The sequence below is a fragment of the Heptranchias perlo genome, chromosome 21 (assembly GCF_035084215.1).
Source record: "Heptranchias perlo isolate sHepPer1 chromosome 21, sHepPer1.hap1, whole genome shotgun sequence".
In the NCBI taxonomy this organism is placed as follows: domain Eukaryota; kingdom Metazoa; phylum Chordata; class Chondrichthyes; order Hexanchiformes; family Hexanchidae; genus Heptranchias; species Heptranchias perlo.
Genome location: NC_090345.1, coordinates 20464747 through 20489279, shown reverse-complemented (window position 1 = coordinate 20489279; position 24533 = coordinate 20464747). Strand labels below are relative to the sequence as shown.

General features: G+C 40.9%; 1 protein-coding gene across 1 annotated transcript in view; it reads left to right on the top strand.

The window, feature by feature from the left end:
- Positions 1-3886: 3886 nt before the first annotated feature.
- LOC137340029 (EF-hand calcium-binding domain-containing protein 6-like) overlaps positions 3887-24533 on the top strand; it is a 33582-nt gene continuing 12935 nt past the window's right edge. The window contains exons 1-10 of the mRNA XM_068002234.1: positions 3887-4876; positions 9277-9377; positions 12063-12140; positions 13142-13315; positions 15007-15135; positions 16897-17048; positions 17681-17826; positions 22405-22601; positions 22809-22916; positions 23498-23563. Coding sequence (XP_067858335.1) covers positions 4805-4876; positions 9277-9377; positions 12063-12140; positions 13142-13315; positions 15007-15135; positions 16897-17048; positions 17681-17826; positions 22405-22601; positions 22809-22916; positions 23498-23563 — 1223 coding nt within the window. The 5' untranslated portion in view covers positions 3887-4804. The remainder of the gene's footprint in view (positions 4877-9276; positions 9378-12062; positions 12141-13141; positions 13316-15006; positions 15136-16896; positions 17049-17680; positions 17827-22404; positions 22602-22808; positions 22917-23497; positions 23564-24533) is intronic.

The following is a 24533-nucleotide window of genomic DNA, read 5'->3' as shown; positions in this document are numbered from 1 at the left end:
TCTTTGTTTTGGCTAGAACCGTCCTAGTTTAGTTAGCTTCTCCTGCTGCCCAGATAATTTACTTAGAACCTTGGATGTTTAAAGCACAGAAGGGGGCCTTACATCCCATTTTATCTATGCTGGCTCTTTGCAAGAGCAAACCAAAAGTAATCCAACTGTCCTGCTCTTTCCTTGTAGACCTATATCTTCCCCTGCTCCAACTATTTATCCACTTTTCCCTTAAAAGAAAAAAGTTCCCCAACATAGTTTCAAAATAATTTACCTGTAACTTAAAGATGGTCATCTCTCTCTGAATGGGAAGAAAAGTTGGAGAGGGGATTATTTTCACGTTGATAGCCTGTCAAATAAAATAATTTTTCCCCAGGAATTTGTCTTCAAATTGATTTTTCAGATTGTCTTTCTCCTGGGTTTCTCCTTGAGTTTAAGGGGCTGCTCTTTCAAAACTGAGATGAGGAGAAACTTCTTCACTCAGAGGGTAGTAGGTCTGTGGAATTTGCTGCCCCAGGAAGCTACATCATTAAATAAATTTAAAACAGAAATAGACAGTTTCCTAGAAGTAAAGGGAATTAGGGGTTATGGGGAGTGGGCAGGAAATTGGACATGAATTTAAATTTGAGGTTAGGATCAGATCAGCCATGATTTTATTGAATGGCAGAGCAGGCTCGAGGGGCCGATTGGCCTACTCCTGCTTCTATTTCTTATGTTCTTATGCTGCTGAAGATGTGTTTACAGTTTAACTTTAGTTTTCACTTCGCACTGATATTAAAGTTATAGTTCAAATCCAGAGTCAGGCACTGACCTAACTCCAGAACAAAGCAGTATGAGATTCCTAGGAGGGGATAGTATCACATTGCCTCAGTTTGACACTGTATGGAGTCCAACTCCAGTGAAACATCAAACTGGGTGTAAAGGCCCAGGACCACCTGAACACTTTTTGTACCAACCTGCAATAATTTATCCCATTAGACAATATAGACACTGCCACCTGCACTGTTTAAACATTTAAAATGTAACTGTTAGGTAAGGAGTTCAGTGCATTTGTGTAAAAATACACACACAGTTCCCGTCTGGGCAGCAGAACTTGAGTTTTAGCCAGACAATATAAATGGGGTTCTGCCTGGCTGAAAATCAAATCGTAGCTGCTGGTCTGAAACTAGTCTAAATACACCCTCAAACTGGTATGTCCTAGTTTGCACATTTGAAAACTAGTCACCTTAAGCCTTCCCCATATTTGTTGCAAAAAGGTTTTTTTCTTAACATATAGATAGGAGCTAAACAAGCTGAAATTTTAAGACATGTTCTTCCTGCTATGAATTGTCATGAAGATAATCAATTTTTATACCAGTGGTCAATCCTGGGAATCACATTTGGTTACTTCTGATTTTTATGCTTAGGTTCCTGCAAGATACAGAGCCAAAAGCCAGGATGAAAAAGGGAAGCCAATGACATGAATGTATAAATTGTGCTTTCCTGAAACTGTGAAAATTTGAATATCCTCAATTAGAACAGTGTTAAGACAATGAACTGGCATTTTGAAAAAAAATTGTCACAATAGTTAAGCAGCAATAATATTTGCATTTATTTAGCGTCATTAACATAGAAAAATGTCCCAAGGCACTTCACATAAATGTAATCAGAGAAAAATGGACAACAGGCCAAAGAAAGAAATATTAGGAATGGTGACCAACCGCTTGGCCAAAGAGTTAGGTTTTAAGAAGGTTCTTAAAGGAAGAGGTGGAGGTGGGATGGTAAAGAGGTTTAGGGAGGGAATTTTAGAGAGCAGGCCCTAGACAGCTGAAGGCATAGTCGCCAATTATGCGGCAAAGGGAGTGGGGTGCACAAGAAGCGAGCGTTAGAGGAAAGCAGAGTTCTTGGAGAGTTGCAGGGCTGGAGTAAGTTGCAGAGATAAGGAAGGGCAAGGCCATAGAGGGAATTAAATCTGAGGCATTGGGTGGCCAGGAGCCAATGTAGGTCGGCAAGCAACCAGAGGTGATGGATGAGCGGGACTTGGTGTGGGATAGGATACAGGCAGCAGAGTTTTGTATTAAGAGATACTGTGCTGGTCTTTCAAGAGTAATATTAACGATAGGGAAATACATCAGAAGGGACAATTAAAGATGGTCTTAAAATCATTACTATAGTGTAGATTCATGCATTCATAAAAATAGCAGAAATAATAGTACTCAAATACAAAAGGGATGAATAATTAATAAACAAATGCTTTTGTTCAAAGAATGTCAATGTTGTGACAGAGCCCCAAACTACTGACTTCTTTGTTAATGGCACACCATTAATTCAATAATAGCAGAACTATGTTTAATTTAGTGGAACCCTTTAAGAGACAGCCATTCAGTCAGAGCTCCCCTGCAGCTAATTCCTTTCAGAGGTATAGAATTGAGGTTGCCTGTAGCAACACAAAGTTGTTGCTGTAACTAGAGTTCCCATTTGCCGCAAGGAGTGAAATGTTTTTCTGATCATGGTGATCTTGTATTTGTTCAGATAAAGATAACCAAAATGGCTCAGGTTAGCATTACGAGGCCAGCTTCACACTTAGGATTACCATCCTGGCTTCCTGAAGTACAACATCCTTTGTCTAGGCTGGGCAATCCTGAAACTATCTCAGTTCAGGGAGTTTCCAGGCTTTCAAACAGAGGACCGAGTAGTGAAAGGTCTGCTTCTCAGGAATTTACAGATAATGGGATAACATCAAAATTTAGTCAAAATGGTTCTTTCAAAAGAGGTGAATACAGGTCTGCTTTAGAAAATGCATTCAAAGAGCACAGAATGGAACAACTGGACAACTGGAGAAAGCTGGATCGTTGGATAAATCTCAGTAAGTGACGATATTAAATGCATAATCATAGGTACACTGGATTAAATGTGCATCAGTTCAGTGAAGTGAATATGCTCAGCTGTGCCCCTTAAGTCTTTGAACTATATACCATATTTAACTAGAAGAATGCATGAGTTGGAGGGGATAATCTCTCAGAAAATATTGGTAAAGAAAGCATTGAAATTCGGACTGTAATGTCTACTTTTGAAATGCTCCAAGGAAACATTGCTTCCTGCACAGGGAGATGCCCCAACTCACCTTTTCCTGAGCTGCACAGGCCACTAGGCATTATCTATTTGCAAAACAAGTTTATAATGTAATGCTATTAAGATCCTCTGCTGGTGTTGGCTGATATTCTTCAATCTGAGTTTAGCTGGCACTTTCTTTCCAACTGAATAAAGCAGGAACACTAGTGTATTCAAAACATGCAGAGTGGTCATCAGTAGGTTGAGCTTTCCAGCGTTTACTCCTACTAATTTCAGTGAGAGGGAACTTAATGCATGCACTATAATGGGAGTCTATAAACCAGACTCCAGGGAGAAGGAAGCACTGCAGCATATAGCTTTATTATTCTACTCATTACAAAACTTCTGTCCCTGAAGTTACCATCCCCTAAATAGCTCTGAAAATATAAGGGTGCAGTTACATTAACACATTTGTGTGGATACGAAACAGTCTCGGCTGTATATCAACATGAAAGGTAGAAGTATAACTTTGGTATCAGATGGCTGATCTTCCACATCTGCAGTGCCAGTAAAGAGCCTCACCCACCAAAAGCCCCTCATCAGAAATTGGGCTCACGCTGCATACAATTTTCCGACCATTAAATATGAACCTGTGTCCGCTGTTCCTGTACGGCACTGAACATTAGTGCCCTAAAACACAGCACCACTGTACCACTCATATTCTTCTAAAATTATATTCTGCAATGAGTTGATAGCCAAACATGCGGTGTCATAGAATTTTACATTGTAAGTTTGTACCTTGGTGTCATGAAGCAGTGACGTAGCTAGGAATGGAAATTTTGATGGGCCGCAACTTATGGTGGATGGGCAATAACCAAAGGTCTGACATAACCGCAAATTATTTATATTATATCGTACAAATAATTCAAGTCCTAACTTTGATTTGAATGCTGCTCCCTCCCAGTTATCCCAAAGGATGCGGTGTTGAAATATTTTAGAGACAGACACACATGACAGTACATTTAGAGGTTCACCCCCATCAGCTTGTGTTATCTGTCTCTTACCATTATTCTGATCATCTTTTCTGGTGGCTGATCTCCTTAAAAGTGTGTGTTTTAAAGCTGGACTTAGTTGCTCTGCTCGTGTCTGACTGCTAACTTGGGGGCGTCCACGCTAGACTCCTCTGCTGCTGCTGCCTTTTGCCTGTGTGGCATTTACACAAATTTGGGTGCACCTGAGTGCTGATCAGGTTGGCCATGGCCCACCCAGGTCCACCCATGGCTCATCCAGACCCATTCATGGCTCACCCAGGCCCACCCATGGCTCACCCAGGCCCACCCATGGCTACGCCTCTGCCACAAAGTGCGGGTTTAGCTCTTTCACATTGGGAAGGAGAGAAAAATTGGTGATTGAGTCACCCGGAGCCATTCTTTTACACCTATAATGGCTGCTGGCAGTAAGGTTAGTTGCCTAAGCACCCTTTGGATCAAGAATTGATGATTTACAGGGGAATCTTATAATCAGGATAAAAAATAAATGAAAGGTTGAGCAAAGGCAAATAAAAAAAACTTAGCAGATATTTGCAAATGCTTGATGAAAATGACAACTAATTAAGAAAATAGTTACACAACAGAGCATAGCCATATTTATAGAAATTAAAATTTATAACGAAATTGAACAATCTAACTTTATTTATCAGAAACTACATTGAAGGAATTGACACTTGTAGGTGATAACGATAGTGATTTTGTGTTTATTAGAAAAGCCGTGGGCCAGTGAGCCCAGAATGGCTGATCATGACATGCAGACAATTATTTCGTCAAGGCCAGGGACCCAGATGAGACTGCAGATTGATGAGGTGAGGGATCTAGGAGCTGTATTTTTTAAGATTATATATAATTTCTTATTGCATTATATTTAGTGTGCTGCTATTGCCTGATGTAATACTCAAATAGATGTTTAAGAAAGATTACAGGCAATAAGAAATGAAAATTTTGAATGGTTGGGGCAAACTGCAATAAGACATGTAATCAATGTTAAGTTTGAATATTACTTAACAAAATCTAATGGTAACACTGAATTTAGAATTTTGCCCTGTACCCATCAAATATAGGCACAGGTGTGCTTAAAGGAACAGTAGGGAAAATGGTTGGTCGGCATGGACTGGGCAAGTAGGGACCAGAAAATCAGGCAGAGATCCATCTCACGAGATCCTCATCCAAATAACACAACAGTGAATCTTCTGGTTAAGCTTTTAGGCTGGTCCACAGTGTTTTTGCATATTCTTTGTGACAGTTTCATTTTAATATGTGCAAATTATATTGAAATGAGGCTGGGTTCCAATGACCTGGAAGAGATTCCCACTGAAAAAGCAAGACAACGAGAGTCATAGGCTGGATGTGCTGGATGAGACCTTCACCTAAATGCCTGAGCCAGTCTGTACACAAAGAGTCATATGCAGTGGCCCAATATACGTTCACCAACATTGTCCTCTGCATTAATTCAACTACTGTTGATGCCTATTCTTGATCTGCTGCTACTTCATTCTACAAAAGAAAATTTTCTGGACAGATTTCAAATCAAGTACAACCCAAATTTAACTGTAAAATTGATGAGTGCATGCATCTAGTGTGTTTCACCCCAGTGCTTACCCTTGGTCACAGTATATAATATGTGTCTTCGACTACCTAACCTAATGTTCCTTTTAGGTGCTTCTGCAGAGCATGAATAAATGAGGCAGATGGCTGTCGGGTGTCAGTGGTAGCTGACTTGGGCTTGAAGTTACCCTGTTAATCCTTGTGCTGGGCCATGAAATAGCCTTGCAACTTATGCAGCCATATATGGTGCATAGGGGTTGAGTGGTCCTGCCCACTTGAGCACCAAGTGAGTGGAGAAACAGGACTAGGTAAAGGATGGTGCTCCCTTGGCTTTGGGGAGGCCATTAGCTTTACCCTGCCCTACATCATCTATAATTTCAAGCCTCAGGACTTCCAGGGCAGCCTTCCCAAATGTATTTAGGGGAAGAAAGTTCTTGAACATTGCTCCTGTGTGGATCTGCGTCCTCTTGTTGTGTATTACTTTGTCTTGCAAGCAGTTTTCAGGTATTAGAACTAGAAGCTCACTCACTCACTCACTCACTCGTGTCCTGGCCAATATTTATCCCTCATCCAACACCTAAAAACAGATTATCTGGTCATTATCACATTGCTGTTTGTGGAACCTTGCTCTGGGCAAATTGGCTGCTGCGCTTCCTACATTACAAGTGGCTACATTTCAAAAAAGTAGTTCATTGGCTGTTAAGCACTTTGGGTCATCCTGAGATCATAAAAGGCGTTATATAAATGTAAGTCTTTCTTTTTTTATATAGCTTACTTTGTGAACTCATCTTTGCAAATGTTAGTGTGACAATAGTTCTAGTTTGAAGTTGCAATTAGAAAGTTTGCTTCGCTGCAATATGGGTATGCTTGTGAAACTACCAAGAGCTGTAAGTTGTACGAATGCTTTCATGTGGACCCAGTCAAGATGTAACAGGTTGAAAGGAAACTCTGTCACATACATGCTTTGCTTATTTATTTTTTGTAGAAAAGTGCTGGACAATCTTACCTTCACCAGCTTTATGAGGATGGCAAACTTCTTCCTTATTTCCCCCATGGCCCTCTGAATGTGGGGCACTGCATCAACTCTTTAGGGCATCTCCTCTCATGAGTCTAGATGGTTCTCCTTTGGGGAGAGTGACAGACACAGCAATTCTAATTTGGCTAACTTCCTGATGCAGCAGCTCCAGAGCTGTGGCACTAAATGCTGGCGTTCTTAATTGGCACAGCACCATTGCTTTCCATTGATCCACTTGCTGTCTGTGTTTCTCAAGTCCAACAAAATGGCCTCCACTTCAAGTGCCAGGTGTAGCCTGTAAAGGGGCTGCAGCTGCAATGGATTTCCTGCCCACAATTGAGCATGCTGTAGGCAGCAGGCCCAATCCAGGCCAGGACCTCACACTAAATATATAACCAGATCAACTGCAGGAGATGCAGCTGGAATGGTTGTTCCTAACCTGTGTGAGCGTAAAGCTCACAAAGCAGAGGTCCTGCAGCCTGAGCTCTGCAACCCTAGCATCCTTTCATTTGGGCACATGTTAGGCTTTTAATATTGAAACATGGTTCTATTCTTTTACATTCATTTCATTTACAGGTTTTTTTAAAAACTTAGTTATAATTTTTCATTTTTTAAAATTAAAAGCACTACCTTAACTATGCACTGTGTAGTGATACTATAACTGGCAGTTTGTTCCCTGCCCTGAATAAAACCAGATTGCTGGTGATGGGCCGCCATGTGGAGAATTTTAGAGGAAACCAGTGGTCATTCTACTGTTCTTACGGTGGGAAAAAAGTCAGAATTTAATTAAGAATGGTGGCAAAATCTTATTTAATTTAGAAAGTATGAGCATTATTCAAACAAAAGACCTTGCGCTTAAAACATTTGAACTGCAAAGGGAATCTTAAAGTTAGGGGTGTCAGAAAGCACAGAACTTCATTCATATGGTTTTTCAGTCAAGGATCTCAGACGTATAATGGTATCATTGTGCTCTTCTTTGCAAGTGAACTGAAAGCAACAGAAGAAAAAAGGATGTTCATTATAAGTTTCCTGCTGATTTAAATGCTCCTTGCTGTTCAAATAGTTTACAAATGAATTTCTTACTGAGCTGAACTGGTTACATATTCATGATAGATGGATGAGTTTCTAACACTTTTGATACCTTTTATAATATTTGTGACAATCTGATGATGAGCTCTTAATTAATAACTAACATGACAATAGAGATTCTTTGTAAATATTCATTACAGTTTTATTAGAATCTCAGGATAGATTTTCTTTTCAATAATGTACTTAATTTACTGTGCTCTTGCTCTTGTTACGCTTAATCATCTTTCCTTCCACAGAAAATCTGATTCACCTCCACACTCAGTAAATCTAATCCCACCTATTGAGAGATAAAAAAATTGTGGCCTTGGCAATGGCAGACCAAGATTTTCTATTCTTCGTTCAGATTTCCAGCTTTGTTACATTTACTTCCGGTTGGGATCACTGGGTAGCGGTCAAGAGCAGGGGATCTGACTGATTTCTTTCCCCTCTGCAGTTTAGGATTACAGAGGCCAAAAGCAGCATTTGCACTGCTAGGTGTAGAACAGAGATCTCAGCTGTTCCTACTCAAAGGTGCAACGTGCAGCTATCTTAAGGCACTCCAGCGGGCTGTAAAGCTCAGAAGAGATTCTGACAGCAGGTGGGTTCAAGTGGCAGGCATCCTTCTGGTTCAAAGCCATGGTGACCTTTTGAATATAAAGGCAGGGCTATTATTAAGGCTGCATAATTGTCCCTAAATACAGTGAAATATTATTTGGAATAATTTGGGACAGTCAAAATGAAGGTATATTTTTGGGGGCAACAGGGCTAACTGTATCAGCTTGGACTATACTAGGAACAGATTGGTAATTTACAGAAATTTGCTTATTTTTCCCAGGAATTTGCTTATGTCAGGTTTGCATATTTTGTACCTGTATGTGAATTCAAGTTATATAAACTCAAAACAATTGGCTGAACCTAGTCAAAAATAAAGCATTATATGTTTTGATGTATATTGTTTTTAATCAAAAATTTGATAGCTAGAGTAAGTGTTCAATTTTCAGGTAACAGTCACAAATTTTCAACAGTTACTGATTAAGCAACAAAATGCAAAAGCCATAAAACCACACAACACACATGAACAGATATGTACTATCGCATGATTTACAACATGACGTTTTGAAAAGGACACTAAGATTCTGGACTCTATTATTTCATTTTGCAATAGCTTAATCATTGTGCAGATCAAATATTATACTGCTGGTTATTTGCTGTACTTTGCTGTAATCGCATTCATAGTAAATCAGTCTAACTATTAGTTTTAGCCTGAATGGTACATTATGATAAGGTGGTGTTTTCTGCTTTTCAGAGTGGACAGGAGGGCAAAGTGGGCTCCAATGCTTAACACTGTGTTAAAAGTGTAATTGTTAGTCCTGTTTCACACTATCCCATTTATGGTATGTGGAAGATAGCAAGTTTCAGATCATAGATGATGTGGGTTTGCTTATAGAACTGTTTTCTTCTGTGAACATGCGTAAATAATGTTGGGAGAAAACTTGAATTGTAACAGTATACTACAGAATAAAGTTTACATGTGACATTTTGTTGGATCTGATGTACCTTCCCTCACTGGTTTTCCAGCTTCAATATCTTCTGCATGAAAAGATCAGATCTGGTGGATTCTACACTCTAAAGCAGCTTTTTCAGGCAAATGATCCTACTGGCAGAGGTCATTTGACAAGGTGAAGCACAAAGTCTTTTTCCTTATTGTGATCTAGATTATTTTAAAACTTAGGCAAGCATTAGTGTGGTATAATTTTAACAATGTAAGTCAGATTTCATTTCCTATAGCTAAAGGTAAATTTTGTGAGGTTTCACAGGCTGTGTGGAGAATCACTGGCTGGGAAGTCATAAGAAAATCATATGCTGAAATGCATGTGTCTAATGTACAGTCCACTGCTTTTCATGGCAAAGAAATCTGCCAGATTTTTGGAGACAACCAGCATGAACCTCAATACAACTGTCAGTTTTATTTAGATAGTTCTGCACTTTATGCTTTTTCCTCCCCAATAGTACAGCACTGACCCTCATACCCACAGGAAGAGCTGTCCCTGTCGAGAAGTTGTCTACAGGTCAGCCTCGATGAGATGACATAGTTCAGTGACAGCCTCCCTTGTGAAGCAGAGGCAGCAAAGACAGGCCTCATCTGCATTGCCCAGGTAGGATTGTCAGGCTTTGTAAGTGCAGGTCACGGGGCAAGTGGCCGTTCTTAATGAAAGAGCAAACACAGCGAAACACAGATTCTCTGATCGGCGTTGCCTTATTAACAGGTGTACATTGGGTGAACCTGATCAGCAACTTCGGCAGAGATCATTGGTTCCATCACCAGGTTACCTCCCTTCACACATCCAAATCTGCATCTGGAGCTATGAATAATTATGATAATGAGCTAAGCACAGAAAATAGCATGCAATCAGCACATCACACTTTGGGTGAGCTTTGCACCCACTTCCAACTTCTCAGGAGTAAACTGCACTTGTATTGGAAAATCTATCCTTGAGTGCCAGTAGCTTTTTTACCATGGGGAATATCATAGCCAAGCCCGATCCTGTTCTCAACCAGTGGCCACAAGCTCGCATTTTCCCACAGCGATCACGAGATAACGATCAGGACTGGGGCCACTGGCTGAGTTTTTTTCTTAGCCCAGATCATTGAGCCCATTAGTGGTGTCCCCATCACTGCACTGGCTGATATCAACTAACTCAATACAGACCAGGATTGACCAGGGTTTGCAAGTACTGAGCAAATGATCAAAAATGTTAAATAAATACTCTTGGTTAAATGCTCACTTTGGTGAAAAATGAATTTTGTACATGCTGAACCGAGGTCTTCATCTGAATCATAGATGCAACCACAGGAGGAATGTGCTCCTCTTCAAATTTTCTAGCATAGCATAGGTTCCCCCTTTTTCCCTCGCTTGAAGTCCAGGAATTTTCCCCATATCCCTTTCCAATTCTTTGTACATGGCTACATTGCTGATCTGTATGACTCAGTAGCACACCACGCCAGTGCAGTTTATCTACATTAAATTGTTTCTCAGGGGTTAGAGTAAGAAGGGTTCTCTTAAATTTATTGAGTTTTAGTTATTCAGATAATTCTTGCCTGCTCGTTAAGATTTTTCAGTTAATTAAAAACATACATCATATATTCATTTGAATAGGACAGATGTAAGCAAACACGCAATAACGGCTGGCTTAGTACAGAGATGTGGGGGCAATTTTAATCCCAAGAATGGATGGGTTGGGGGCAGGTGGAAGGCTAAAATAGCAGCCTTTTGGAGCAGGACCGCAATCCGGCTCCAACTTACCTGCTTCCAGGTTTAACCCAAGCAGTTTTGGATGCATGTGCACAACAGACACCAGGAAGTCCCACCCCAATTAAAGCCGGCAGGCCGATACTTAAAGGGGCAATGTACTTCATTAAAATACTTGAGGTACTTAATTCTTTGTGTATTGGAAAACCTAAATGAATTTAACCTTACCTTCCTCGGGTTGCCCATCGCTTCCAATGCACGTCAGGTGAAACCAGGCAGGAACGGCCGAATCCATGAGGCGAGTGCTTCATCCAGGCCCAACAAGCTCAACTGGCTGACAGGAGCCCCGCGATTGGCCACCCCCCTCCCACCCTGATGGTGGACACACCCCCCCCCCCCCCCCACAAGATGTTGACCTCCCACCTACCTCCGACTTCACCCGACCTCCGATCTCTAACCTCTTTGAGCGACCTCAAATCTCCAAGTCCCGGCAGAGACCCCCCATCTCCACCTCCCGGCCTGCAATCATCTCCCTGCCCCCCCCCCCCCCCCGATGTCCTCCCCGGCCCCCGGATCTTCTGACCGGCCCCCTGATGTCCTCCCTGGCCCTCCGATCTCCATCTCCCGACTCCCCAATGTCCTCCCCGGCCCCCCAATCTCCAAATCCTGGCCCATAATCTTCTCCCCGGCCCTCTGATGTCCTCCCCGGCCCCCCAATGCCCAACTCCTGGCCCAGGATCTTCTCCCCAGCCCTCTGATGTCCTCCCTGGCCCATGATCCCTCCCTCCCTCCGATCCCCGGCTGCAGCCTGCTCCCACAGGCCTACCTGCCCGACAGCCAGCGAGCCTGTTCATCAGGCTTGCTGCCGGGCGCGAAGCCCAGAAATAAAATTTGTTGACTTCATTCAGGTCGCGATTGCAACCTGCCAACTTACCTTCTGGGTTTCGCACCCAAAAATTGTCTTCCCCCCCCCCCCAACACCGGCTCCCTTCCCGGCTTGAGGTCAAAATCATGCCCCTGTAATCCAGTAGAATTAAGCATTAGACTGAGAATGATTGTTTATGAACATAATCAGTTCAAATCACAATTTTTTTCTCACTTTTCTATACTTCAGGGAAGTATTGTTGATAGTTCTAACTAGATTTCTGAGAAGATTCATTGCTACAAAGCTGTTCCATCATCTGTTACTCAGGTATGTGCTAAAATGTACTCTAGATGCTGGACATTTTATTTAGTAGAGGATACTGAATAGTGGGCTGTTACATACAGGTTTTATTTTACTAGTGAGGAGATAGGATTACTCAAATGAATTGCGTAGATATTGATAATAAGTGGGATAAATTCTATATTCAACGGCTTATTATTTTTTATCTATATCATGTGTGATACAAAATATGATACCAGTATAATTTACTTTTTTACTATATTAAACTTAATTTTAGTTTGGGCTGTTGGAAATGTGGAAGGCACCTTGGTTACCATCTTAAAAGTTCTGCTTGTGGGATTGAATTAAGAAACTTTAAGATGCACCTTAAAACCTACCTCTTTGACCAAGCTTTTGGTCACCTGTCCTAATACCTCCTTATGTGGCTCGGTGTCAAATTTTGTTTGATAATGCTGCTGTGAAGCGCCTTGGGACATTTTACTATGTTAAAGGCGTTATATTATTGCAAGTTGCTGTTATTGTTATGGAAAACAACCATATATATTTCCATAATTTTTCATGGAGCTAATTTGTATTTTTCTTTATCAATGTTGACATCTCCCACTAAGAGGGAGAATCTCCTTGTTTCAATTTCTCCCCAACATGGTGGTTTTAAAATGTATTTGTTATATTTATAGTGAGAAAGTAAAGATAAAAATTTAGACTACCATCGTAACAAATGTTTAAGAAATATCTTTTTTTTGGAACAGTTACACAGGTAGTTCTAAGAGCTGCAACTCAATGTGGATACTCTGTTGATTTGCACCTTTCTTTTGTTAACATACCTCATCTCTGATTCACACACTGCCTGTTATACTTGTACAGACAATATTGTCAATTTACCCTCTAGTGAAAGCCTAAGATGTGAACATAAGCCAGAATTTTAATTCAAATAGTAGTGTCCCAGTCCATTACATGACCTACTAACATATTGTTCAACTTTTTTACTGATGAGTACTGTTCAATATTTATCACTTGTCTCATTACAGACTTAAACTTAACGAAAACCTCATCATTACTTTTGAAAACTTTTATTCGCACTTCAAAGAACAAGAACCAAAGGGTTATCCAGCTTGGATGGATCCTATAAAAAGACCCCATGAAAGCAAATGGATGAGTGCAATGCAAGTTCATATACAATTGAAAGCAATAGTTAGGGAGAGGTAATATCTATGTCTTTGAGTTATATACTGATATAAATACAAGACTTGTGACAGTGTGGGTATTACATGTACAGGCAGATCTCTACTAACAAATTAGTCATAGCCCTTATTCAGGATCTTTGGGGGAGAAATTCGACTAGCGCCAAAATCAGGTGTAAAATCGGTGGAGTGATCGCTCCTTGGGCCCTGTTTTGCATATGTAAGGAGCCTAACCCCTATTTCAGGCAGGCACCCTGGACGACACCTGGTCCAGATCAGACGCGACAGGTGGCAACACGAAATTCGGAGGCCTAACTCCCATTATATGGGTGCAAAACGGAGGGCCGAAAGTTGAATTTCTCCCTCTGTAACTCCACTGTAATTTTAAAATTAACCAGCACTATCAACATTAGACATACACTGGTCAAAACCAATGGAAATTATATTATCAAAGACAGTAAATTTAAGTTTAATGCTAGCATGCATGTACATATAACAAACAGAAAATGAAGCTTTTTAATTATTTGCTTTAAATTTTAAGGAAATACTTTAAGTCTATTGTTTTTTAAAAAGTATGCTTCATTAATGGTGAGCTCTACTTTTAGTGTTGTCTACTTTTAAATGGCAGTGGGATGTTTAGTTGGTATGTTTGTATAACTTTTACACCCAACAAGTGGTAAGACTGCATAATTATAACTTTATCCAAGGAGTTCTGTCATAGAAATGTAGGCAGCTTATACTATACCGTAAAGTGACACGGCGCAGTAATACGGGATGTTGAACTCACACCATGTGAAATCCTTAGGAACTGGACAGTGATGTTTACCAAATGGCATTTTCTCCCTTGTCAATGCCATTGCCTCCTTCCTTTGTGCTCTTGCAATAGCTGCCGGGACTCAAAAGATTACTTAAATTCTACTTCCAGGGTTAGTGTAAGTTTATTGGAAGCCAGAGGACAGGAATAATTGGATGTGGACAGAAACAAAGCAACAAATTGGTCCAGAGCATGTGATGATATTCTGCCCTGTGGGTCAATTGAATTGTGGTTTCATAAACATGCAGAAGGTGGCTTTTATTATGCAAAAAATGTTGCAAATATAATCATTTGCATCCATTGATCACACTGTAGAAATTCAGTATCATTGAAATAGGTTCATAGGATATATGCACAAGCCAGCAATATTGCTAAAAGCAATCAGTATTTTTCACAATGCAATGTGATACATCAATAAAGTACAAATGCTCATTTTATAGAACGTTCTTTCTTATAAAGAAGAGGAGACATTAAATGCATTAAATTCAAACTCCAGTGATATTAAAACTTGATAGGGGCAGAATCTGCACTTTGGGTAATTCCTCTATTTAAGTCCCTTTTCCCCCCCACAGAGTTCTTTTTAATCCCTGCATTTTTGAAGCTGAGAGGATGGATGACCTGCTCCAAGGCCTCTGCCAATGCCAGTGTTTAGCTGATGGCTAGGAGGTGTGTAATGGGGCCATGCAATGGTTCTCCTTCTGATGTGCTAGGTCTTTGGACCATAGTGCAGCTCAGTATGGAAACTCAGCAGAAATGAAAGGTCAACCCTGTATCCCACCATCTTGGTTTGCTGTGTGTTTCAGCACCCTGGCACATTTTGCTCTAATTTTAAAAAAATGTTATTTTAATGTACAAATGTGTAAATTTGCATAACACTCCCATTTTGTCTTAATTCCAGGCCACTGGAACTGAGAGATCTTTTTACAAAGATGGATAATGGCAGAATGCTTCCAATCATATTTCAAAATGTTTTACATAAACTAGGAATAGAAATGGAACATGATGAATTCAGAAAACTGTTGAAAAGGTACAGAATATTATTATTGACTGTAATATTAATATTCAAGTGCTTTGTAGCAAATGGTTTTATGGCATGATTGTGATTCCACAGGACCTGGCTAATTCTTCCCTACAATGTGATTAAAACCCAGAAATTATTATTGGCATTATTAGCAGACTTATGTGATGTTGCTTTGTCTCGTATTTTAGAGGAGGTGTAAACGCATTTAAAATACACAGACTAACGCCTCCATTAAGATGGTAGACAAAGGAATGTCATATGAATATTGTTGAATACTTTTTCCATTTAAAAAAATAAAACTTTTAGAGATTGCAAACCAAATGTTCGTTTCTGCTTATTAAAGTTTTTAGCTCCTTGCATTCAAGGTGAAGGGGGAAAAATCATGTATGTGACACATTGATCTGATGTGTGTTCTCTTGGATGTGAACACTTCATTGGCTCATGCAAATAGAGTTGGTACCTTTTCACCGAGAAGAAAACTGAGCTCAATATGTTTAACTCTGTTCACCTCAGGTTGGTGCTTACAGCTAGGAAACAATCACAAGTCAAATTAACTAATCATGCACTGCTATGAAAGAAAGCCATGATGTGGAGATGCCGGTGATGGACTGGGGTTGACAATTGTAAACAATTTTACAACACCAAGTTATAGTCCAGCAATTTTATTTTAAATTTACAAGCTTTCGGAGGCTTCCTCCTTCCTCAGGTGAACCTGAGGAAGGAGGAAGCCTCCGAAAGCTTGTGAATTTAAAATAAAATTGCTGGACTATAACTTGGTGTTGTAAAATTGTTTACAAATGAAAGAAAGCAACATAACATTACATTTAACTGAATACTGATTTCACTGCAAAGGGGTTTTCTTGGAAACTGCTTTGTAACAATGGAAGTGTTGCAGTGAGGTCCCAATCTGAGAGAAGTGGTGTGGGTCCATATAATTCCAATGCAGTATCAAGCCCAGTTTAGCAAGTACTTGAGCGGTCTGTTGGACCTTGTTCCTGCTTTTTAACATTATCCTGAGTTGTTTTGAATGATCAGAGAATGTGCTTGTGCCTGCACTCTCTAAACATTTAAATTTGAACCACTGGGTGGGGAGCTCTGCCTAGTGTGTAAGCAAGAATGAACAGAGCTCATTCCCAGACAGAAAAATTCCAGGATCAGGCCGTATAAACAAGGTAGTGCTTGGCTGGAACCAATACTCCAGCTATTGGTCTCAGATCAGTAGTGGCAGCATAAGTGTACCCTTAGATATCTCAATACAGCTGTGTAGTTAATTGGTAACATCAGTGAAAATACAGACCTTAGCTTTCCCCAATATTTTTGGAAAGTTTTTAAAGTAAAAATCTTCATATAAAGGGTCAAAATAGTACAAAAGCTAATGTGATTGTGCAGCACATTGGTGATGGGCTGAATCTTGCATCCTATTAGTTAATAGTTAATTCTTGATCACAGCTTCTTTGTTCAGAAGAAGCCCCAATTGTGCTGTTTGTAGATATACAGTGGCATATCTAAGCAAAAACCAATATATAGAGGAGGTCTTGCCACCATTGGGTTTATTCTTCCATGATAAGTATGTTTTTACATGACAATACATTAGCAGTGTAAACTACTTTAGGCCACCATTGCTCAAAAAGAAAGCAGCTGCTCCCCACAACAAATACAAAGGGCTCGAACTCTGACACTTTGATTCCGTGTACAACATATTCCATATTTCCTTTTCTTGTTAAGCTTCTTCTGAGTTCTTTTATCCTTTACCCGTCCCACCTCCAGGTATGACCCAGATGATCTTGGAATTGTTAAAGTTGACAGCTTAATGAGAGCATTGGGTTTCCAAAATAAAAGTGATCATGGGGAAGGATGGAAATCAGGCTCGTCAGCACTTGGCAAGATAACCAGATTCAGCTTATTAGAAGATCAGCTAAGTACGTTTAGATGTTTTCTTTGTCCTTCATGGGACCACAGGGTGTATTTTAACCATTGGGCAGGTGACTGGTGGAGTGAGCCACTCAGTGGAAGGCCCCGGAAAAAATGGCAACAGAGCAGGAAGATCACCACCTCCATTTTAACTCAGTAACCATTCCATTTCTGCCGGGCACAGAGAGTAAAAATCTCCCCCTATATCCCCAAATGCGAATTAGAAGGAAAACAAAAAATGCATGCTATAAAATCATACTCAAGTACCTCAAAATTGCAACTGACTTTGTCCCATTTTTGTTTGTGTGTATGTGCGAGTATGCACACGTGCACTTGGAGACTGAGGAACTTTGCTTGGTTAGTGGGACTTGACATGACATCCAAAAAAATATTAAATGAGCAGCCCTTCATTTGGCATCCAGCCCATGCACAACTAAATCAAATTGCATGATAAATTAATAACCCTCCATACAATTTTTGCCATTTAAAAATTGTGGCACTTTATGTTATAGGTAAACAGATTTTGCATGAATTTCAGTATGTACTATGTATGCACCAAATTTAAGGGATTCAGCTTTTTTCCCAAGCTGGATTTTGTTTTCTATTACAGTAGTGGATAATTTTCCACATTCAAATGCAGGATCCTCAGGAAGAAGCCAAACAAAAGCAGAAAAGGAGAGAAAACTGACATTGGACATAGAAAACTGGTTAAAGGAAAAATTTAGAGAGGGTTTCAAGAATATGATGACTGATTTCTATTACTATGATCAAGATAATTCTGGAAAGGTAATTTAGTGTTCTCAGGACCTGTTCACATTAAATGTTGGTAAAACTGTACTGATTGCTTGAAGTTACATTCTATTCTCAGACTATTTTCTACTTCTGTGTCTGTTTGTTGTAGTGTTCTATTCAGTAGGAATTATGTACGTCAGTATTGGGGAGCAGGAGCCAAAAAACCTCAATGTTCCAATGTACAAAACAAGTTTGCTTTTGTCCAGGCTCTTTTTCAGTTCTTTGGGGAAAGTGCCAATAGGTCAGAAGGCCAATTTTCAAGTAACATTGGAACAGACTGTAGTCTTAACAAAATAACTTCATAGAGTTATATAGTGGAGACAATTAAGGGGCACTTTCTTTATAAGAAAGTGTTTGCTAAACATTTTTTCATTTGCTTGAAAGCATATGGCATGTATTGAAGCTAATTGTCATATCACTTACATATGAGATTATCATGAAGACAGTACACTTTTGATACTATTTAAAGAAATCCCAGTTTTGAAAAGAAAATATTTATATTACTAAAATAAGGTATTGAGTGACATAATGGAAACTGGGTTGGAATCAAGCCTAGATGGAAGGGATAAAGTTCTAACAGTTAATGTAGGACAGAAGAAAATAATTCTTTGGTGCCTTGACTCAGTTCCCAATGTAATTAATCCAGAAATTAGACACTAAATTACTGATTCAGCTTCAACAGCCCACAAAGTCAAAGAGGTCGATATTATCGCTATGGCAGGATCTGAGCGGGGCGGGCGGTGCGATAGAGGTCGTGAAATGCGGAAGATCGTGGGACGCGAGGGAATGTCCGATTTCAACAGGGATGCTTCATTATCATTTTACTTCCGGGTTTCGTGTCTCCAGTGCACATGAGCGGGTGTGATGCTCACCTGCATGATGCAATTTCGCCTTGACTATTTAAAGGGCCAATGCAAAGATGGAGTTGGGTGCATTGCAGGAGAGAGAGTCAGGAAGGCAAAAGGCTGTGCCCCAGTTCAACGAGGTGTCATTTGATGTACAACTGGGTACAATGAGGGTTAGGAAGGAGGTCCTATTCCCCAGCAATAGCAAGAAGAAACCTGCTGCTGTGACGAAGAAGGCATGGCTAGAGGTGGCTGAGGAGGTCAGCAGCAGGAGTGTGGTGCTCCGTACCTGGATCCAGTGCAGGAAGCGGTTTAATGACCTAACCTGGTCAGGAAAGGTGATCACAGTTGCAGATTCACCTACATCCTGTAGTGCACCCCCCCTTTCACTCTGTCTTATCAAGCATACTCCATCACATCACTCCTCACAGCCACTTAAGTTTCAGCAGCACCCATTGTTCCCTTTCTATGGACTTCCTCACCTCCCCCTTTCTCCATCCATCACTGCCACTCACCCCAATCCTTATGTAATGTGATACCACCTCAGTCAGCTCACCTGAATCTCAGCACACGTCCTCAAATGGCACTGTCAACATATCCTCAAATGCATGCCAGTGCCACTCGTGATACATCTGCCTGATTGTCACCCTGAATGCACTGCATCCATCGGATGCACACATGCCTTACAGACATTCATAGGTCTGTCATGCCCCCTTGCAGGAGAAGGGGACGAAAAATACAAGGGCGAGTGAGTGGACTGGAGGTGTTCTACCACAGACCGTACCATTGACATCTGCAGAGCAAGAGGCCATGGAGATAAGTGGGATATCATTGCCCCTGAGCTTCGGAAATGGCGAGACTCGAACTGCACTGCCCCATGGTGACAGCGCTAAATATCTCCGACCCGCATCTCATACAAGACTAAGTCACGTTGACTTGATTTCAGCACCAAATAAAATATGGTCACTTTAATCATGCTGAATTTCAACATTTTTACATTCCTATGACATTTCCTCAGAGGAGCTGGTTCGTTCTGAGGGTGCACCATCACAGGACATATGCTTACCAGGCACCAGCGCAGATACGAGCACTTCGGTGGGTCCTGTTAGAGAGTTAGTTGGGATCATGCCTGGTAAATCACAGTTCACAAGTGTGCACAAGCAGAGAATGGTGGCAGGGACAGCTGTGGAGAGTCCGGGTGGTAGGGTGTACTCCTCTTCAAGCTCTGTTCAGCTGGACATGGATGCTGAACCCTGGGAGGCATCGGTGAAAAGGAGACTGATAGAGGATCAGCAGCAAATTTGCAAAGTTCTGGCAGTCGTGCCAGACACACTGTCCACAATAGCACAGAGGATGGAGGAGTCCAGCTCAAGTATTTGTGGATTGATGTCGCAGGTAATTGTGAAGATGTCTTCCAAGGATAGAGTGGTCTCCTCTGTGGAACTTCAATCGCGGCAATCAAATCAGTCCATGCAAGCCATGACCTTACAGACTTTGGATGCCAACATGTCTGGCGCCTTAAACAGGATGACAGATACCTTAGCTGTGGCCTAGGAGAGGGATGATGGCGAAAGGGGAAATGGAAGTGGGAACTCCACTCAAAGCGCTCCCACGTCTCACCTGTTGGCAATCCCTCAACCAGTACCCGACATGCTGCCTCATCTCCCAAAAGCCGAGTCTGCCCCTGCACAGGCGCAGGTGGAGCAGTCTTTGGCGGGGCCCTCACGGGCTCCAACACCCAGAGGTCATCGGCCAAGAGCATCTCAACAGCCAGAGCAGGGATCAGAGCAGCCTGTCTCTACCCCTCAGAGGTGTCATCAATCAGGTTTGAAGCGGGAATCCTGTGTCGCCTAGCAGCCACCTGTTAAGGCTGATTCCAGCTACAAACAGGTCGGGGATGTTGGACTGACGCAGTATGAAAGTATCATGGCAGCTCCCAGGGAATCTGGCGCAGACCTGCATGATCCTTTTCTTGTGGCTGCACACCAGCTGAGCATTGATGGAATGAAATCCCTTGTGGTTAACGAATGCTCCTGGTTGATCCGGTGGTGCTTGGATTGCCACGTGTGTACAGTCAATGGCACCTTGTACCTGTGGGGAGCCAGCCAGAGACGCAAATGCAAGTGCCCGCTCATTCTGGCTATTGTCATCACAGAGAAAGTTTACATACCTCCCAGCCCTGGCAAATAATCCATCAGTCACCTGCCTTATGCATTTATGTGCAGCTGACTGCGAGACTCTCTCCAGTAGCACCCTGGAAGGAACCAGAGGCAAAAAAATTGAGGGCGACTCAATTACTGGTAATGCAGGTCCAGCAGGGAGCTGGTCGTCTTTTAGGAGGCTGCAGATGTCTGCGATCACCTGACGTGATAATCTGACTCTTCTGAGAGGTCAAGGAAGCTGAGCCTTTATCTGTACACCCTGTTACATGGGTAGTGCTTCCTGCAAACTCGACCACTCTGTTGCTCCCCTCTCTATCGTCCACCTCTCTCTGTTGTCCACCTCTCTTTTGTCCACCTGCAGTTCCCACCACAGCATGCCCTTGCTGCTGTGGATGCTGATTGTCGTCCTTATCTGATGTCCAATCAAAAGCAGCCATGACACCACCTATTCTGATGTTCTCTGTGTGAACACCTTCACACTGTACCTATAAATCTCTCACAGCAAGTACTCTCACCAAACCGTTTCGCAGAGAGAACTGAGAAAGCAACTGTGAGCACTGAGCCTTTATTCATATCGGGATTCCTGACCATCCCGATGAAGTGTCGCTCAATCTCGCCTCCGTTTTACTGACGAGTTTCTCAAATCCTGGGAAACCTATGCAGGAGGTGTTAATTTCAAATTGCTACCAAAATCTCAGTAAAGGAGCCGCATTTAAACATTATAACGACGGACCCCCCTCTCCAGAGCGGATTACTTCACGCCCCGATATCCACCGCGGTTAAAACAGAAACAGGTGCGCTCGCGGCGTGTTGGGGCCGGGTTTCGCAAATTTGACGATTTAACCCCCCCCACACTCCCGACCCTCTCCCGCCCGTCATAGGGGAGTTAAAATTCCCCCCAAAGAGTCTGATAAGTGGGGTAATGGTAATGGTCTAATGGTGCTGTTGATGTCTTTTGCAAAAGCCTAGGATGAGGGTGAATGTCAGGGCACTGGAGGGAAACATCTGTATTGTGTCTGATCCATTGTGCAACTTATTTTTAGAGAGATGGACATTGTCAATGGCATTGTTCTCAGTAGCATTAAAAAGGCTGAGCAGCGGAGTTTAAGTCTTTTCAAAAAGTGAACTGCATCAAAACAATGGCCCCTGTTAGGAGTTTTTAAAAGTTAAGTACTTGTATGCAAGTCATTTCCAAAAGCTACGTAGGTAATTTTAACCTATCTCGCTCAGCAGAAAACCAACAGGATTGGAACGGTTGACTGCTTTACACTCTGCCTGATATTACTTTCTGTTGAAGTCAACCAGTAACATTGGCCAGTAACATATTAAAATACAGAAACATTTATACAATTACATTGGTGGGTGGGTAGGAACTATACATTCAATGGTAAACTGTACATTACAGAATAAATGGTGATACTTACTGGTTTGAAGTTTATTCACTAAGATGTTGTCAGTCACCTTGGTAAGCACCAATTAATAAAAGCAAGGATTGACATTATGCTAAAAGAGTGTTAGCACCTAAAGCCAATTAAACCACTTCTAGGATTCTATTTTACATCAAGGTAACGAGAGAAAACTTTCTACGTGTCCTGAAAAAATTCAAACTTCGACTTAAAGAAGACCAGCTAAATGTTTTCCTTGTACGTTGTGGTCTTCAAGAAGATACATCAAATATAAGCTACGTGGAATTTCTTCACAATTTTCAAGATAGAAGTGAAAACGGAGTGCCTCACAGGATTATAACTGATGAAAATCATAGGTGAGGCAGCTGAAGACTCAGGCAAAAAGGAACTTTTTTTTCATTGTTTCTTCATTTAATACCTGTAGTAGAGAACTGATGCTGCAGTGATTGTTTTGATTTTAGAAATAATGCAGTACATTTATGCTATAATGCCTATAAAATGATTTCAAGATGAATTCTGTCCTTAGTTTGATATTTTTAATAGTTCTTCATTGTCCTATACAGATTTAACAAACTCAGAAGCTTTGGCTCTCGATCCTCAGTAACTGCTTTAGAGGCAAAGCTAATGAATCTCTTACATTCTGAGTTCCTTTCCCTTTTGGGGGTTTTTCAGTAAGTGATATATTTAATTTTATGCCCCTGATAATTATCACTAATTCATAAGTAAGAAAGAATTTATATCGCACATATAACATCGTCAACACATCCCAAAGTGCTTCACAGCCAATTAATTACTTTAATTACATTCACTGTTGTTGTATACAAATATTGCAGGCAATCTGCACACACCAAGATCCCAAAAACAGCAATGAGTTAAATGACCAGCTAATTTGTTTTGTTGGTGTTGGTTGAGGAATGAATGTTGGCCAGGACAGCAGGAAACTCCCTGCACTTCTATGAATAGTGTCATAGGATCTTTTACATCCACTTGAACAGGCATACAGAGGTTAATTTAACATTTCATCCAACATATGGAACCTCTGACAATGCAGCACTCTTGTCAGTCTGTCAATACTGCAATGAAGTGTCAGTCCAGATTACAACCTTCTGACTCAGAGGTGAGACCGTTACCAGCTAAGCAACATGACATCATAAATCTGCACAATTTCACGTACATTACATGTGCCATTATAAACATATACAACATGTACCATTACAAACAGATAACATTTTGGTATTATCTTGCTTTGCAGTAAAATTGACAACCAGAAACTAGATTTGATCAGCCAACAAGCTTTCTGGGCAATCCTAAAAAGCAGGTAAATTTTTACATTCTCTCATGGATGATTTACAGTCTTTATAAGATTATTGGCAATACAGTCAACCATCTGTAATATTAGGTTGCCAATAACATATTTAATAATGCAGAATTTCTTTTTGAACTAATGGTAGTGACAAGGTTCGTGGAAAGGGGTCTACACATGCAATGGTGAAATCCGTTGGTTATCACAATATTGCAAATTCCATTTTGCATACACCTGAGCAAGGCAACTTAAAGCAAATAAATAGTTCCGATTCACGCACAGTTATTGGGCAGGCAAACTACTTGTTACAGATTTACACCTGATAATAATTGAAAATCCCTGCACAAGACAGAGAGACAGCTTAACAGTCTTAGGTAAAATCAATCTGGATAGACTCAAACCAATTTGTAGTGCACACAAGCCAACAGAATAAAATAATAGCCATGAATTCAATAATTGCAGTCTCATTCAAAGAGTCCATAGGGCAGGCAATTTGGAAAACATAAAGGTCACACAGATATGTAGGGGGTAGTACTTTTTTTTAAAAGGAAGGCAGATGTAACAATATTGGTATGATTAGCAGATTTACAAAAACCTAAAAATGTACTGTTAAATAACTGAAATGTAAGGTCAGCTGCATCTTTTGTTAACTACACAACAGTTCGAACTGTCACTGAGAAACAGGGTCTTGAGCTTGTTTGTAAGAAGAAGTCAGAAATAAAGGCATCAAGCAGTAAAGAAGCCACTGAGTATGTGGATAATAGACATCATTGTAATAACAATATAATAAAACAGTTCAAAATAAAATATTCCCACCATATTTGGTTGTTTTTTCCTAAAACACGAATTGATTCCAAGGAAATTTCTGGGTTAAAAACTTCAATATTGCACGTACAATTTCTGATACCAGCAATTTGCTTCAATTAGGCACAAGCTCTCATTATAATCACTAGTGCCATTTTGCTGATCGAAATTACATTCAGAA